This window comes from Magnolia sinica, chromosome 2 (assembly GCF_029962835.1).
Source record: "Magnolia sinica isolate HGM2019 chromosome 2, MsV1, whole genome shotgun sequence".
NCBI classification, from domain to species: Eukaryota; Viridiplantae; Streptophyta; class Magnoliopsida; order Magnoliales; family Magnoliaceae; genus Magnolia; species Magnolia sinica.
The window spans coordinates 106308177-106327182 of record NC_080574.1 but is presented as its reverse complement, the minus strand read 5'-3'; the positions used below and the strand labels follow the sequence as shown (position 1 = coordinate 106327182).

The window sequence follows — 19006 nt, the reverse complement described above, 5'->3', positions numbered from 1 at the left end:
ATATTTCACCATAGCCTGCCTCTCCAAGGAAGAGGATTCTGTCCTATTCCCACTTGGACCAACTCGGTCCAAGCAAGGGCTTTGTGGGACTCATCATAATGTATGGGTTTGATCCATACTAGCCATCCATTTTTCCAAATCATTTTAGGGTATGAGCCCAAAAATGAGGCAGATCCAAGGGTCAAGTGGACCACAACACAGGAAGCAGTGGTAATAATAACACCCATTGTTGAAACCTTCCTAGGGCCCACCGTGATGATTATTTGCCATCCAACATGTTCATAAGGTCACATAGAAGTGGATGAAGGGAATACACAAATATCAACTTGATCAAAACTTTTGTGACTCCCAAGTAGTTTTTTTAATTGTGGGAGTTCAATCCCCAATGTGGTCCACTTGAACCTTGGATCTGCCTCATTTTAGGCCTCATGCCCTAAAATGACCTGGCAAAAGGGATGGATGGCGTAGATAAAACACAGAGATCATGGTGTGCCCCATAGAGTCCCTACCTGGACCGAGTCCGTCCAGGCGAGGGCAAGCCGCAATACACTTCCCATCTCCGGTAGGCAGCATGAAATCAATTTTGATGGGTGTTCATTAGGGAACCTAGGGACCGCCAATGTAGGGGGTGTTGTGCATGATAGCAACAGAACTGTTCTAGCAACTTTCTCTGGGCCAATCAGCAAAACGCAATCCACTTCCCATCTCCAGTAGGCAGTGTGAAATCAATTTTGATGGGTGTTCATTTGGGAACCTAGGGCCCGCCAGTGTAGGGTGTGTTGTGCATGAGAGCAACGGAACTGTTCTAGCAACTTTCTCTGGGTCAATCGGCATCAAATATTTCAATATCTTGGAGGTTCTCTTTGTCAGGCAGGGAGATTGGCAATTGATTTTCAATAGGCACCACTGTTCATTGAAGGTGATTCCCATGACGTTATTTCATGGGCCAATTCACAGAATTTCCCTTGGTAGGTGGCTAATTTCAAGGAAGAAATTATTGACCTATGTGGCAATCACGAGGTATACTTCTTCAAGATCCCGAGAGGCCAAAATTGAGGTGGATGAGCTTGCAAAAAAGGCACCACCAGCATTCACACTCAATTTGAAGATACACGGTGATTGATTCATCAGAGCAGGTGTCATGAGAGTGCATCAAGTTGTTCTGTTTGTATAGTCTGGTATTGTAATCTCAGAAGCTGCTTTGCTGATCGTGTATTTTTGCTTCTTCAACTTCTAATAAAATTTATCCCATTCATCAAAAAAAAAAAAAAAACCTATGTATATATGTGTGCAAACACAATATCGGCAATCTCGAGGAAATTTATTGTGCCTACAAGATCGAAACACACAGATGACCTTACACAAGTTTTTTTTTTTTTTTTTGAAAAGCATCTTATTCGAGAAATAATGAACAAAATCTCTTATAGGAAGGTAACTATTACCACGGCTGGTTAAAGGACTATTCAAATACTAGTAAGGATATTTACCTGAGGAATGGTACGCTTGAAGGTGCCAAACTTCCCTACAAAAGCATCCAGAATCCTACCCTGCAGAGAAAATAAATAATTGCATGTCATTCCAACTAAAACAAACGAGCTGTAATTTCTTTGTTTATTAAATAAACAAAATAAAAGAGAAAATCAACAAGCACTAGAGCAATGATTTATATTTCATATGAACACTTCACAGTAGGCCATGGTGATTCAAACCAATAAAATTCTCGCTTCATCCATAGCTGGTGGATCTACACCTTTCTCAAATATGGGCTCCACCTAGAAAACCACAAAATCAATCAATGCAACTTGATTTAGCGGTCAATCATAGTACATGCAGTTCAACATGCATCTCTTAAATCAAATGTAAAGTAAAAACTGCCAGCAATCTGTCTTTTAGACGATAAAGATATTATTCGCACCAGGTTCAACATTAGGCGAGCACAAGTAGTATGTATGCTTAGGGACAATGATGAATCGTGCATGTTTCTGGAGAACAAGTAAATAATTCTTGATAACTGCAAAATAGTACGTGTTAGATCCAAAAAACTAAACTTTAGATGACATCTTACACAGGCTCTTGAACAGTAATGCCAGTAATAGTAATCTAGGCTATGGAAGTGCACTGAGAGATAATGAAGACAAAATCAAATTAAAAAGGATGGCAAGATAGGTAAACCAAGTCAAACCACATGCAGATTAAAATAAGCAATCAAAAGTCAAATGAAAGAAAAAGTAAAGATAAACAGTCTTATAGGAGATCCGCTACATGGTGTAAGATGTAAAATACGTGAAAATTACAACTGGACTGCAATCCCACAAACTTATGCACCTTATAGTAATTCTCCATGTTGAACATGCAAAATACATGACCTAGACCAATGAAAGGTTTTGAAACACCAAAAATGCTAAGTACCATCCTGAAAAAACCGCATGATCAAGTTCAACAAGTCACCTTCAAAACATAGTGTTGCCACTTGTCAGTGATTCAAGAAATATCTGTCCCAGTACCTTGGCTGCTGGCAGACCAACAAATAAAGAACATGGTTCTTTTTTCATTTGAGAAACCATCAAAGCCTTAAGTATAGCTTCAAAAATCAAATCATCTCAGTCAAATTTCGTGCTGAGTCCCGTTGTATCTCAATTTTCCAAGCCTCAGCCATCTTTGGCAGCTGAAAATGAACTCCCAACAACACTTCCAAATATCTCATCAAGATTGAGCTCCAATGCTGCCTAAAATAGGTTCTTTCTCTCCTGGCCTTTCTCTTCAGTTTCCCCCGGAGATGAATCTTTTGCCATTTATTATTTCTTGTTGATTTCTGTTGGTAAAAAATTCTTCTTGTCGATTATGTTGGTAATAAAATTCTATCTTACCATCCAAAAAGTGAAAATTAGTATTGTTGAGAGCCCTATCTGCCTGCAGTGTCCTAGTGGAACTGTGCACAACGTAGACTTGAAATGAAAATGATGAAAATGTCCCAAATACAAACTAAGGTCAAAACCAAGGTATGCAAAAATGGCTGCATGACAGTAAAAGTGGCCACCGTTACGCATTAACAGCCATTACAAAGAAAAATGACCCGTAACAGTCCCTTCATGGTTTTTTAAGGTTTTTTTTCCAAGAGAGAGAGAGAGAGAGACCATAACAGCCATTATGGGAGCCGTAACGACCCGTATCGTAACGGTAATGGTGGCGGCCGTTTCGGCCACCATTGCCATTATGGAATACCTTGGTCAAAACAGTTCGAATTAGAAACCCTTTTTTTCTTCCCTCCCCCTCTAATTCTCTTCCATATACACAGCTTCTTCTCCACCCTTCATTCTATCTTGTCGGCATAAAACATCCTAGCACTGAAAAGCACTGGATATTGTTGGGATGAAAAGACCAAGATCCACTATTGATTCTGCTATGAGCTGAATTTGGTTTTTTTTTTTTTTTTTTTTTTTTTGTGTGTGTGTCCAATCATGGCCAGGCCACAATTCGAAACAAGGCCATGGATGAGTTACCAACATCGATCAGATGAGGAAATGAGAATTGAGATGCTAACATTGAAAGTCTTTTTTCTACTTCATTTATTTTTCTAGCATTTCCCGTGAAAACAGAAAGGGTTCGCATTCCTGAGATCATCAGCATCAATCAGAGGGTCCCCATGGTGGATGGACCATAGCCATGTGTGTGTGTGTGTGTGTGTGTGTGTGTGTGTGTGTGTGTGTATAGCTGTGTGGGCCCCACCGTGAAGTGTGTCGAACATCAACACCGTGCATTTGAATAGGTGAGAGTTTACAACAATGATTTGATGAGTTGTGCATGGTTGGGAATAAACAAGGAGATAAATAAAAGCTGGTGCTTGCATTCTACGAATAGAGCATGTCAGAACAAAATGCCGACTTCAATGCCATGACAAGATTTGAGGATATAAATGGTTCAATTGCTTGAAGCTGCAATGTTCTGGTCTCCCAGTTATCTTTCCATTCACATTGATTTTGTTTGTCAAATGAACCTTTAGCTAAAGAAAATGTTACATAAATATGATAGCAATTTAACTACTTGTTTAGGATTTTATCTAAGAAAATTGGTACTCTATTTCCTTCCTCTACTTATGATAGTGCTACAATGTTTGACGTTATCCCTTATCTTTCCATCCACATCTTGAAACTTTCAATAAAGAAAATATCACATTAAACATTATTGTAATTTAACTACTTGTTTAGGATGTTTATCTAATAAAATAGCTACTCTATTTTCTTCCTCTACTTATGATGCTGCTACAATGTTTGACATTCTTCCCTCAAAGGTATTGAGGCTTTTTTCTGGTTTTAGGTACATGTTAATTTTTCTACACTATCAGTATAATATGTCAATTTTATCCATTAGTCCAGATATAAATGGCTTTATTTGATGAAGCATGAGCATGAAGCAAGTTCATAGTAATAAAAGTTGAAAGAAATTATTTTAACTCAAGTTTCCAAAATTCATTATGTGAAGTTATTTTAACTCGGTTTCCAAAATTCCTGATTTTTTTAGAAATATATAAAACTAAAGGGAATTATTCTTTGAGGTCATGTCCAAGAAACTTGTATTGTACCTTTAGGTCATAAGCTTGTCTGGGTTCTAAAATGGAATGATGTTCCAGAAATGCATACAAGCAATTCTACTTTGAATAACAGAAACCTTCTACTGTTAAATGACCAATTAACGTTTTTATAGTAAAAACCTGCATGAATATACAACGTATCCATATCCCATAACACAAATTTAAAATCACTCTAAATAGCATAAAAAAGAAAAAGAAATATTAATTCAAACAATGCAAAAGCAAAAAGTGGAAAATGTAAAGCAACCAACTCCTCAAAATGAAAGGAATAAAAACCTGTGAGAGAGAAAGTTCCCCTCGAACATGATAAACAATCTCTGCAAGAAGGCTGTAAGCCAAAGGCCTCAATGTTTCAAAGCATGCCCGTCCAGTTCCCACTAGAACCCTAACCAAATAAAGAGATGTTAAATTACTATCACTAGCATGCATCCACTAAACAAGAACTTGTTATTGACAAAGATACATCAAGATGATATGAAAATCACTTGCCAAGCATCCAAACATGTCCCAGTCTACAAGGAAGTCTACAGCAAAACAATCCATATCATTAGCATGGATCCTAAAGAGTATCTTGTTATTAATAAATATCAATACATCAAGATGAAATGAAAATGACACATGTCAAGCATTCAAATGTGTCCAAATCTACAGGCTATGTCATACAAATCAAGAAAATATTAGAACACGCGGTAGGTTCACATAAATGTTCAGAAGGTTGCTTTAACAAATCATTTGAACAAAAATATACGAATACACTACAATGAAACATGTAAGAGAAACTCAACTTGTCCCATGAGCAACTCCGAAAGTCAACAACAAGCAACCATAATGTAGGGGCATTTTCACACCGGGCTCGAGTGGGGTTGCCTGTGGGATGCAGGGGCACACTCGGGGTGGACAGGGCCCACGGGGGAGGTCTCGTGTTCAAGACTCCTCACCAAGGGTGATTAATGCGCGTTTCAAACCGGGCCAGAGTGGGGTAGCCTGTGGGATGCGGGGACACACTCGGGGTGGGCAACCCGTGTGAGGCGGCACCGATGTGATTTGGGGCCCGCGATGGGGGGTTCAGCCGAGGTTCTAACCCATGAGATATGGGGCCTGGGCTATGAGATAAAGGGATTAATTCGCCATACTCTAACAGTTCGAGCTTTTAGAGTAAGTGGTTAATTGTCCTGCATTAAATTGGTATCAGAGCGGGAGGTCTCGTCTTCGAGACTCCTCACTGGGGGTGATTAATGCAGGGGCATTTTCACACCAGGCTCGAGTGGGGTCGCCTGTGGGATGCAGGGGCACACTCGGGGTGGGCAGGGCCCACGGGGGAGGTCTCGTGTTCGTGACTCCTCACCGAGGGGTGTTTATGCGCATTTCACACCGGGCTCAAGTGGGGTAGCCTGTGGGATACAGGGACACACTCGAGGTGGGCAACCCACGTGAGGCAGTACCCATGTGATTTGGGGCCCACGAGGGGGGTTCGGCCGAGGTCCTAACCCATGAGATGTGGGGCCTGGGATATGAGATAAAGGGATTAATTCGCCATACTCTATGAATGTAGAAGCCACAGATGGCCCAAAAGACATGGTAATTACTTGAAAGTAATATATGTTAGTGCACTTAATTGTGCACCATGTTTATCAATCAAGTGTGTATGTGTGTTAGGGAGTCGGTTGAGCCTTTGGAAGCTGAAGACCGAAGACACATGAAGAATGGAGCATCAAAGAAGTGAAGAACGGATATATGAGGTGCCTTGGTAACCCTAACCTTGACCCAAAACAACCTTGTACCTCTAAATGATCATTGCTTAATAGGTATCCATTAGCCTTAGAAGCCCCATTTGAACATGTTTGGATATGCTATAGAGGTCTCGAATTGTTATTTAATCAAATTGCCCAAAAACAACAGACTCAGGTGCCATGGATCGATCTCGATCGATCGGGCTCGAGCATCGAACACGGCCCAAATCGTCTAGCAACAAATTCACTAAAATGCTGAAATTATAGCAATCAATCGGTGCATCGCCCAATCGATCAAGGCTCGGATTGATCAATCGAACCGGCCGATTTCTGCCCTTTTTTATTGTTGGAACTTGGTTTCCATATATAGGGCATTTGGTATGTGGGCTTTTAAATGCGTTTTTGGTGCAAATAGAGGCTAAGTGTTTTCTCACTCATACCACACATCCTAGACCTCAATCCAAAGAGTTTCATGTCAATCTTCTTGTGATTCTTCACTCTAATGAGCATTTCATACTCCTATTCGAAGATGTGGATGAACTCTCACCTTTCTAGAAATTAGACACCATGCCTAGAGTTAAATCCTTGTCTAAACTCTCTAGAAGACACATAGGTGAATCCCCTAGGAATTACAACATTCCCATGTGTGTAGGAGATTTCACCCAACCTCCCTTGCCTTAATCACCTCATTGGCACAACATATGCAAGGCGAACGACCATAGGATTTGAAGCATTGGGGGAGCAAAAAGGGAGCGGATTCAAGCACGAGAGAGTTTTGAAGAAGAAACCCAAGAAGGCGCATCACCGGGGCTCAGTCTGACAAGGGAGTTGTCAATTAGTGAGTCCATGCTCTCTTTCCTTGTATAGGATTGAGGGTAAGAGTTTACAACCCAAACTCGATAGGTTCTTGTGTAGGACCTATGCTCGTGTAGGGCCGAATTCAACGGACACGGGTGCGTACGTGTTAGTCTCAGTGGGAGCCTCCAGCGAGAGTAAACGTACGTCCTTAGACTGGGATCGAGGTTGTTGGTTAGCCAATAGAAAACCAACTAAGTCTCTTGTGGGAGCCTCCGGCGGGAGTGTACGCTTGATAGAACCTTGTGTAGGGCTGTAAAGGTTAGACGTGAACCTGTTGAAAACTTCTGATAATAAATATCGATACACTCGAGGAGACTGTGCCCGCCGAGAGTGGATTAGGGAAACTAAACTACTATATATGCTTGTGTTTGGGATTGATGTTTGCAATTCTATTCTTGCTTATGTGTTGATTAGTTAAATCATATGCATGCTTGAATTGGATTGTATGTTAGGCAACTACCTTGTAAAGCACACACAAGCTCACTATCTCTTATAAACTAGTCGCTTGAATTGGCATATCTATTGTAGTCTATGTGATTGGACTCACTATTGGCTTGGAAGCCTTAGGGTTAATTGCCTTAATGAGTTTAATTGGTAAATTGATATAATTAGGCAATTGGATTTGGCAAAATTTTAAGTGGTCCTATTCACCCACAGGAGCAAAGAAGACCCATGATAAGAGAGTTGTTGAATCTAGGTTGAATATTCATCAATCAGCTATGATCAAAGCCACAAGAGTCTAGTCGATATAGCTAGTTCCACATGTGGCAAGGATTGGAAAGGGAACAGGTCGATGTCCATGTCCCTATGTTAATCCTATCTTAGTATGTCAGGGGTTAGGCTACCCCATTAAACAAGCTCATGTCAAAGGCATCATCAAAAGATAGAAAGTGTAGATTGTTGCCCCCCAAGAAACTAAGATTCAAAAGATTACTTCTTTGAGCCATCCAGGGTAGTCGTCAAGGTGTTTGGGTTGCAGTGGATGTAGAATGAGCCTCAATCGGAGTCGTCGTATTATGGGATCCTACAATGCTATCGAAACAAGATAAACGGTCAGTAGATTTTGGGTTTTAGTGTGCTTAGAGATTTGTCTAAAGGGGTTTCCTGGTTACTTACAGCAGTGTATAGTCCGAAAGATTTGAGCTTGGGGCGGAAGATTGGAAAGAATCAGACCTCTTCGCTGACAAGTGGTCCCCTCCTTGGTTTATTGGAGGGGATAATTTGATGTTATCCAATTCTCGTACGAGAGAAGTGGTCGAAGAGGCTTCACTCCATGCATGCACCATTTCTCGGACTAGATTCAATGCCATGCTTTGTTAGATATCCCAATAGAAGGGGCAGTATATACACGGTCTATTCATTAGGAAGTCACAATTATGTCTCTACTAGATCAATTCTTGATCTCTAAAATTTGGAAGGACATCTGGAGGTCTTACAGCGAGTGGTGCCTAAATTGGTTTCTAATCACTACCCAACTCTTCTTTCCTCTAAGATGGATAGTTGGGTCTAATCCCTTTTAAATTCGAGCTCGAGTGGCTTCAAGAAGAAGATTTTTCTGAGAAAGTAAAAGACTAGCGGAATTTGCCCAGATGGTGGGAAGTGCAGGCAAAAGGATGCTCTATGGCTCCCTCAAAAGGCTTATTTAAAAGTTCGAGAGGCATAAGAAAAGGTAATCCGCTTTCCCTCTTTCTTTGTGTGGTGGTAGCAGAAGCTTTGGGAAGAATGTTGAGAATGGCTTAGGAGGTTGGACTTCGCCATGGGTTCAAGGTGGGAGGGTCAAAGTCTCCAATGTCCCATCTTCAATTTGTCGATGACACGATCCTATTATGCAAGGCCGATGTAATCATAGTGTTGAGAATGATTACCAGATGCTTTGAAATGATGTTGGGGTTGAAAATCAACATCACCAAGAGTGAGATGATGGGAGTTCGAATGTCTATGGGAAAGGTCAGGCAATTGGCGAGGGATCTTCGGTTGTGTGGTGGGTTCTTTCCCATGCACCTACCTTGGATTGGCCCTTTACATTGGGAAGCTAGCCAAACACTTGTGGGTTTAAGTGGAGGAAAAATACGAAAGACGGCTATCTCAGTGGAAGAGTCAATACTCGTCTCTGGAGGTCGAACCACTCCAATAAAACTAGCATTGCCCCTACACTTCATGTCCTTATTAAGATGCTCAAAGTCTATCTTGGTAAAGCTAGAGAGGCTAAGGCGTGACCTCTTGTGGTAGGATTCAAAAGAGGAAGAAATTTCACCCGGTGGGTTAGGGTGAGGTGTGCAAGTCTTACAAAGAGGGAGGAGCAAGCATCAAAGACTTGGAAACTATGAACCTTGCTTTGTTAAGTGAGTGGCTATGGAGATTTGGGTTGAATGAGGGTGCCTTGTGGAGAAAGACTACTGCCTTCTGGAGATTTGGGTCAAAAGAGGGTGCCAAATGGAGAAAGACTATTGCCAACAAATATGGATGCCAAGATGGGAGATGGTGGACCAAAAACTCGTCTTTTTATAGAGCATCTACAATTTGGAAAGGAATCACTTCTGTAAAGGCTTAAGTTTGTTAAGGTCATTGGTTTCTTTCTTTCTTTTCTTTTTCTTTTTGTGTTTTTGGGTTTCGAAAGGTAACACCATCGGGGATTAAACCATAGATGAGTAACACACAACACTCTCTCTATCGACTCATCTAATGAGCGGGAGAAACTAGTCTCTCTTGGTAAGGGGGAGAAAATCAGCTTATGGGAGGATGTATGAATCAGGGAGACACCTTGCAGACCGTGTTTCCAAGCATAGTCCGCTTATCCTCAAAGCGTGGCATTGTGGTGGTTAGTTGCTTCTCGATATGTGGAGATGCAGCCGTTTGGGCATCTCCCAGCCATAGGTACCTTCTCGACGAAGAGGTGGAGTATGTTTCGCCCTTGGACCGTACCCAATTATATTGCCCGGTGAGAGGGGATCCGGATAGGATGGTTTCGAGGGAAGATAAGTTGGGGCATTTTTCAGTCCACCCCTACTATATGCTTTGAGCTTCACAGATGAATGGTGTGTATGGCCATGCACGGCACGTGTGGTTCTACGATGCCCCCACACCCCTCGGAAGGTTACGACTTAGGTGGTTAGTTGGAAGGGGAACGAATATCACTCTGAAGAAGCCTACTAGGAATTCTATAATGAGAATGGAAGCCCAAAGAGATGAAATATAAACAATAATTCAATGCTTCCACTTGAGAAGAGAAACCATCCACGACTATTAGGCGAAAGCATGTTCGTCTTGAGGAGAAACCATCCAAGAGATTCCCAGCTTGAGAAGGAAACAACAATCAAAGATTGTCATCATCAGCGTTTTCTTGGAAATTAAAAAGCGAAGGAGACTAGGGGATCATTCAAGGTGGAGAGCAGTGGAGATCAAGGAGAAGTTTTACTACCTGGAGGAGCCAAAGGCTGCACACACCTCTAAAGCTGCAGAAAGAAAGGTTTTTTTGAATGGTAGAAAGGGGGAAAAGCAAGTAAGGTCTCCGAAGAGGATTTAGGAAGACATCAGAAGGGAAGTTAGTTGAGTTGAAAGGGAAAGATGAAATGGAAGATGTTGACCCCAAAAACCCTAAAACCCTAGAGGAAGGGGAGGGTTGAAGAGGAGTGGAGTGGAAGTCCAGGTGAGGGGGTCGTTTGGGTGCTCCTCTCATGGAACTTTTGACGCTTTTTTGTGGGATCCTTCCCACCAGAGTGGGACCATTACTCATTTTTCGAGGTTTTCGACATAGCTGGAGATGTTGAGGAAGTTATTATTCCAAGAGATAAGAAGACCTCAAGCCCAAAGGGTTTTGCATTTGTTCGCACAGTGATGGACGACCAAGCTGAGAGGGTGCGAATGACGCCCTCCATGGTAGAAGCTTCAAAGGCTGTAAAATATGTCCAGCATGCCATGTATGGCTCGGACGAGATCAATAGAAGGTTTGCTCGCAAGGTGGGGGGACCCTGATTCCCCAAAGAATAGAGCCCATCTATCTATGTGGCTCCGCGAGTGGACTCCAGAAAGCTGCTCCAGTTGTCAATGGTGGTGTATACCAAAGATGAACCAGTTCTAGAGGAGATTAAAAAAAATGGGTGAAAGATTCTTGCGGTCTGTATGATGGGGAGTTCTCTCTATGTCCGTTAGGGGAATATGAGATTTGTGTAGCAGTTAAGATGGGGGTGGACATTGGCCACCTATTAAGCTCCTATAGTGGCCCAGTGGTGGACTGCAAAAAATGGTCAGAGATCTCCAAGTTTGGGAACAAGATGACTGGTTTCTTCTGTGGGGAGTGCCCCTGGAACTTTGGTTCTCGAAAGTGATTAGGCAGTTGGGCTCTTACTTGGGCGAGGTCCTTATCGTCGATAAGGAGACTAAAGCAAGTTCAAAGGTTAGTCCAAGGGGGTGAAGGAGTACCACTTCCCAACTCTCGTGGGATATCATATAGGCAATCGAATACGTGTTCTCTTTCTATTGGGGCGCAAGGGGTAAGATGTTACGAGGAGTTTTCTTTAATGGCGTATGGTGAAGGTGGGGTGTGGACGGTGGGGATGAGGCTAGGAGTTCTCTCCTCCCTTCGCACATATGACTCGTCTATAGAGGGAGAAGCACATGCTGGGAGGGCATTCTCGGGCATCGACGGAAACGATTCCCCATCAAACACATGGCTTGAGGAAGAAAGAGGTGAGGACATATAGGCTCCAGTGGCACCATCTACGTTCGACACGTGCAAAGGTGACCTACTGCATTTAAGTGGCAAGGAAGAAAGCAACGACAAAAGGTCGACAGTTGGCAATGCCAACTCAGTCGTAGGGAATGAAGACTCGACACCTAGCGATGAAGCAGAATCCGAGGCAGCTTTTTCAGTATGTATTGAGGCTCAGGGAGAGTCAAGCCTCTGGTTCGAAAAGATAAGTCCCTCGGAAGCTCCATCTAAAGCTCCCTTCTCTTCCAGAGGTGGTTCCAAGCCAAAGTCAGAGGCGAGAGTAGGTGGACCCTCGAGAGAAGCTAACACGTGTCAGGGCAAGGAAGGGATTGTTCAGATGAACGGTCCAAGGCTCCCATCTTTGGCAATCGTGCCAGTCTCACTTACGATGGGTTCTTATCCTCACACGCTCATCTCCTCAGGCACGTGGTACAAAACCACTTACCTACTTTTCAAAGCCCGACTCTTTGGTACATTCAAGGGGTACGTTCGCTTCTGATATTGTTCAAAGGGACAGCTGGGTGGGTTTTTCACTTCAGAGTGCTGATGGCCTTGCTCATTCAGACATCAACGATGAAGCTTTCCTCTCAAGTAGGTGTTTTTCCTTTTGAAAGTCAAGAAGGGGGTCTCAAATCCAAGGGCTTCCTGCCCCTTGCTTGGTCTATCACAGAGAAGCAGGGAGAAGTAGGTCGCAACAGGGGTTCTCCACGCAGATGACAAGTTGCTTAATGTACTTGCTTCCGTCCTCCAATCCTGTTAATTCCATGGTCATGGTCAGACAAGATAGTGAGGAAGATTCTAGAGTTTTGCAAGGTCAAGTGCAAACTCAATTGGCTATTCAAAGGAAGCAGGCAAGTGAGTGTCAGCCCCCAATTTGGTATAGGAAATGGATGAAAGATGCTCTTGGACGGGTGGGAAGAATGGTAGGGTTCTTCTGTGGGGACTTTGATGAAGACGTTAGAGCTTTTATGCAATTTGTTGCGGCAAGGGGAAAATTTGTTCTACAATTTTAGTCAAGGCCGAAACCTATAAGATCTCCCAGAGGCTGGCGAGAGTTGTGTAGCCTCGGCTCATCCATTAATTATGACTTGAACAGCAGGGTTTCTACAACAAATTGGGCTTATGGGAAAAGGAAGGGTTATCAATGAAGATTCTCTCATGTAATGTTAGAGGGGTAGTAGGGTACAAGAACAAGAGGGATCATATTCGAGATGTGCAGAAAGATGAAGCCACGGGTGATCGCAGTGTAGGAAACAAAGTTGCAGTCGATTGATACTAGGGTGATTAACTCAGTATGGGGGTGTAAGTTGAAGGCTTGGGTGGTGTTGGATGTTATTGGCACATCAAGGGGTATTATCCTCGCTTGGTCCAATCTAAAGTTTATCAAAGTCGACTTCTAGGTAGGAATCTATTCTGTCTTCGTGTTGCTCAAAGATGATGCTTCTAGTTTTCTGTGGGTTTTCACTTCGGTCCATGATCCCTGTATAGCTTCCCAAAGACCAATTCCGTGGGATGAGTTAGACATAGCTCAAGCAAGGTGGTAACACACCTATTGCGTTGGAGGGGACTTTAATGTCACAAGGTACTCCTATGAGAGATTGAATAATAATAAGATATCGTCAAGTATGAGGGCCTTCTCAAGTTGGGTTCAGAACAATGAAGCGATGATCTGTCAATGAAGGGAGCACTTTATACCTGGTCTAATGATTAGGCGAACCTTGAGATGTCATGTCCTAAATAGACAGATTTCTGGTCTCAGTTGAATGGGTCAAATGTTTTCCTTACGCAAAACAAGCGGGTCTTCCGAGACAGGTTTCTGATCATAGGCATATGTTGTTATATGCTGATGAAGAGAACTTGGGTCCAAGGTGATGGAAACATCAGAGGACATACTCGAGTATACCAAAGATGGACACGACCACCCACATCAGCGCAGCTTTCTTTGTGGATGGGCGACGAGTTCCAGATGGGGCCCGTCGGGCCATTTTGCATACCCCACATGCATTAGACGTGCATCAGGAAGACCCCACTCTGGGATGACGCATGTGGGCTGCTTATGAGACCATTTTAGTCAAAGAATTTCTATTTCGTGTCGATCCGACCATTGGATCTCGTCGATCAAGACATCGGCCATCGGATCTTTTAAATTTACCCCTTGGACTCTGATCTTACTTTCTTTATGTTTTTGTTATGTTTAAAATTTATTTGATGGTTGAGATTAATAATAAATGGTTTAGTTTTCTTATTTTGGATGATGGACCACTTCACTTAAGTGAGTGGCATAGTTGTAATTATTCTGAACTTTTAATTCTGAATTTTTAATTATAAAAGCACAGGAAGTAGAGTTCCAACCCTAGCAGTGTTATTGAGACGAAAGAAAAAAGAGAGAAGCTCTCTTATGTGAAGGAATTTTCATCCTTGTGTTTTAGAGTTTGTGAGAAACCCTCCATTCTAATAAAATTGTGGAATGGTAGAAGCTTGTTTGGTAGCAGATTCCCCAAGGTACATCCTTCCTCTTTCTATTCTTCGAAAGGTATTCTTCATCTTCTCTTATCTTCCTCTTTTCCCTTCCATTACAACCTTTTAAACCCTAGATGCTTTAAATCCCTAAAAATCACATTCCTAAATTTCCATCCATGAATCCAAAACCCTGATAAAAATCTGATTTTTTTTTTTTGAAACTTTCCCCAAGCTAGAATTTTGCTTACATCATTATATATCCATGTGGTTGTTACACTACCAACACTAGATTAGAAGTCCCTACTTCCAAGTGGGCCACTCTTGAACTATTTTATATTTTCGTGCACTGCGTATATGAAAACATAAGGTCTTCATGTTATAAATCTGAATTTCCGAATCTATTACGAGGATATGCTTGATTTTACATGTTGATTGCTGAAATTAATGTGTAATTCTTCTCTCATCTTGCATCCTAAGATGGTTTCCATCATCCTACATCACAAGGCCCTTTTGGTTCGAGTTGTCCTGGTTGAGGATTGAGGGCTTCTGTAAGCAAGCCAAAGATTGGTGGGCCTCTTTTCGAGTCGTGGACTTTGTGGGTTTTGTTTTATTTCAGAAGCTTAAGATGCTTAAAGGCAAACTCAATGCCTAGAAAAAAGAGATGTTGCGCAATAGGGAGGAGGAAACATATATGATTCTATCAGAAATGCAAGATGGACCTTAAAGAGGAAGGTGGCTTCATATCGGAGGAAGAGAGAGATGGTCAGATTTAACTCTTCAATATGGGAAAAGGATCAAGAAAGAGGAGATTAAATGGAGTAAAGATCTCGAGCGTTATGGCTCAAAGAAGGAGATAAGAACAATAAATTCTTCCACAACCTGTTAGTGGATGGTATTTAGGTGGGTGATAAGAATCGAGTTTGTAGCGCTATAGTCAATTTTTATAAGCAAATGTTGATTGGGGAAAGTTGGAATAGTCCTCGGCTCGAGCATCTAGAGTTTGCCTAGTTAACGGAGTCTCATGCTTCTGATCTTGAGAAATCGATAACTGAAGAGGAAGTGAAAGCGACAGTGGATTCTCTTGGGAGAGATAAGGCTTTGGGTCCTAAAGGGTTTCCCTTTGCATTTTTTCAAGTTTTTTGGGAGGAGGTAAAAAGCGATGTTATGGCTTTTGTGTACGAATTCTTTAATAGCGGGACACTTTGTCAAAAGAGTCAGGAGCTTCTTTCATTGCAATAATTCCCAAAATGAAGGTGTTGAAAAGTTTATGGACTTTAGCCCTACAAGTCTCTTGGGAAGCCCTTACAAAATACTTGCCAATATTCTCGCCACCATATTTCAATAGGTCCTCCCGTTCATTATTTCGCAAAATGCATTTGTTGGCAGCCATCAAATTCTTGATTGTGCTTTGCTTACGCACAAGTGCATAGATTCAAAATACAAAGAAGGTAAACCAGGAGTGGTCCTCCCGTTCATTATTTCGCAAAATGCATTTGTTGGCAGCCATCAAATTCTTGATTGTGCTTTGCTTACGCACAAGTGCATAGATTCAAAATACAAAGAAGGTAAACCAGGAGTGGTCTGTAAGTTGGGGCGGCTCACCTTTAGTCATTTATGGAGGGAGATGGATGTTAAAATGCATGGGTTCAACCTCTTTCTCGATTTTGGTGAACAGCTCTCCAAAGGGCTACTTTAAGGCATCTAAAGGTCTTCATCAAGGGACCCCTTATTTATTTCCCTCTCTTTTTGGTGGTTGTAGAGCCTCTCGGCAAAATGCTCCAAAAAGGGCAGGATTCGGGCTTAATTAAAGGATTCAAGAAAGAAGTCTAGGTCCTTCTATTTAATGCAAGGGCATTTTCACACCGGGCTCAAGTGGGGTTGCATGTGGGATGCAGGGGCACACTCGGGATGGGCGGCCTGTGTGAGGCAGGTGGCTCGTGTGAGGCGGGCCCCACCTGTGTGAAGCGGGTGGCTCGTGTGAAGTGGAACCCATGTGAAGTGGGGCCCACGAGAGGGGTTCGGCCGAGGTCCTAACTCGTGGGATGTGGGGCATGGGCTATGAGATAAAGGGATTTATTCACCATGCTCTATAAGTTCGAGCTTTTAGAGCAAGTGATTAATTGTCATACATCACTATTACTCACCTTTAGTTCGCAAATGACATTATCCTCTTTTGTGAAGCAAACGAGGTCATTGATAATCTGTGGAAAATTATTGCTTGTTTTGAAATAGTGTCGGATATAAAAGTGAATTATCTGAAGTGTGAGTTGCTTGGTGTGCACATGTCCAGGGAGGAGGTTAAAAGGCGTGCAGAGATTTTTGGGTGTGGGTCGAGAAGTTTCCCTTCCACGTATCTCGAATTACATTTGTGTATTGGTAAGCTGGCTAGGCATCTATGAGACCTTGTGATTGAGAGAATAGAAAGAAAACTCTCGTCATGGAAGAGTAGACACATGTCCTTAGGGGGTCGCTTGACGTTGATCAAAGCAGCTTTTTCTAACGTGCTTATCTACTTTATGTCCTTGTTCAAATGTCCAAAGTCGGTTCTGGACAAGTTGGAGAAGTTAAGACACAATTTCATATGGAATGGGAAAGACCCTAAGAAGAAATTTCATCTTCTAAGGTGGGAGGATGTTTGTAAGCTGCTAACAAATGGGGGAGCTAGTTTGAGCGTGCCGGACATCATGAACAATGCATCATTGGGGAAGTGGTTATGGTGGTTTGCTATGGAGGATCATAGCATGTGGAAAGATGTTTTATCCAATAAATATAGCACAATTCCGAGGGGGTGGTGGATTGAGAGTTGTGTTCTCGATTGCCCCAAAGTTTAAGGAAGAAGTCTCTTATTCAGTGGGTGATGGCTCTCGTATTTGGCTTTGAGAATATCTCTTATTGGGGGATTACATGCTTAAAGATGCTTGCCCGAACTTGGCAGCTTTGGCCCCAGATAAGAATGTTTCCATAGCTAATCGTTTCTCCAAGTCCGAGAGAGGAGTGGTGTGGGCTCCCCTATGCAGTAAGGGTCTTAACAATGAGGAAGTGGTGATGATGCTCATAAGTCTCTTGGATAGGCTAAATTTTGTGGTGACAGCAAAATCGAAAGGGGATTCAATGATTTGGAGGAACAACGAATCGAGTTGCTTCTCGGTTCGATCTTTCTATAGAAGCCATCCGCATCCCCTTCACCCGCTACTTATAACTAGCGATTTTAAAAGTATGACTGCTTTTGTGTGGTTGGTTGGTAGGAATAAGGTTCTTAATGCGGGGGCATTTTCACACCGAGCTCGAGTGGGGTGGTCTGTGGGATGCAGGGGCACACTCGGGGTGGGCGGTGCACAGAACCCATGGATTTGGGGGTCGTGTGAGACAGGTGGCTCGTGTGAGGCAAAACCCATGGATTTGGGCCCACGAAGGAGAGGAACTCATGCATTTGGGGCCTGCGAGGAGGGTTCGGCCGAGGACCTAACCCATGGATTTGGGGCCTGGGCTATGAGATTAAAGGAATTAATTCGCCATGCTCTATCAATTCGAGCTTTCAAAGCAAGCGGTTAATTGTCCTGCATCAGTTCTCATCGTCAATAATCGTCGATAATCTTCACAAAAGAGGCATGGTGCTTCCAAATATTTGTCTTGTGTATGTGTGAAGCTAAGTCGATGATGGATCATCTTTTTATCCATTACTCCTTTGCCAAGAAAATTTGGGAGACTTTCTTATCAACTCTTAACGTTTGTTGGGTTTTGGCAGCCTCTATTCCTTCCTTTTTAGCCTCTTGGGATGATGGAGGCATGGGAAGAGAAGGTAAGGCGGTGTGGCAAATGGCAACCATGGCTACCATGTGAGCCATTTTGGGGGAGAGAAACAGGAGGTGCTTTGAGATCAAATCGAAATAAATGGATCAATCCTTTCAAAAAGCTTTCATTTGGGTTAAGGAGTGAGCCTCAGGTTTGAAGGATTTGGATCCTTTGCCATTGTAGCACTTTTGGGCCTTTAGTTTTCCTTTTCTTTTGTTGTTTTTTGTATTCTTTCCCGCTTTGTTTGGGGTTTTTTAATAAAGCCCTCATTGCCTCTGAAAAAAAAGAAAAAGGTCGGAAGGGGAAGGGTCTTGACCGTGGACCACCACAAAAAACAATCAATGATGATTCTTAATGTTTGTATCATGTGCATAGCGGGTGTTAAATCAGTCAATCATCTTTTTATGCATTGCTCATTCACAAGACAAGTGTGATATGATTATTTTTTAGGTGCTTCAATGTCTTGGTCGATGTCGATCTCAGTAGGGAATTTCTTTATGGCTTGGCATGGAGTGGAGCTCGGGAAGCAAGAAGGGTAGTTTGGAGGTTAAGCCTACTGCCTTTGAGGGATTTGCAAGGAAATGAATGGAAGGTGCTTTTAGAATGAGAACAAAGTGACAGAGCAAGTATATAGTAGGGTGAAGCTATATGTTGTGGAATGGGTCACTTGTATGAATGTTTTGAAAGATTGTAATTTTGCTTCCTTTGGGTTGTAGCTTTTGCACCATCTTAGTGCTTCTTGTAACAAAATTACCATTACTTTTTCTTCTTTTTTTTAAGTGTGGGCAAAAGGATCTGATTGAAGCTTAAATGTCTAAAAATCAAGGCATGGAACAAATCTTCGGAGGGTTGAGGTATCGATACTAGGGT

The 19006-nt window shown here is 42.4% G+C and overlaps 1 protein-coding gene across 3 annotated transcripts in view; it reads right to left on the bottom strand.

Annotated features, from left to right (window-relative positions):
* LOC131237348 (uncharacterized) overlaps positions 1–19006 on the bottom strand; it is a 118346-nt gene that overhangs the window by 88270 nt on the left and 11070 nt on the right. For 2 of the 3 annotated variants that reach the window (XM_058235057.1, XM_058235058.1), the window contains exons 5-8: positions 4865–4973; positions 1916–2011; positions 1710–1772; positions 1488–1547 (exon numbers count right to left, since the gene is read on the bottom strand). In XM_058235057.1, the coding sequence (XP_058091040.1) occupies positions 1488–1547; positions 1710–1772; positions 1916–2011; positions 4865–4973 (328 nt within the window). Of the gene's footprint in view, positions 1–1487; positions 1554–1709; positions 1773–1915; positions 2012–4864; positions 4974–19006 lie in introns of those variants that run through there. The other variant, XM_058235059.1, reaches the window with a different exon arrangement.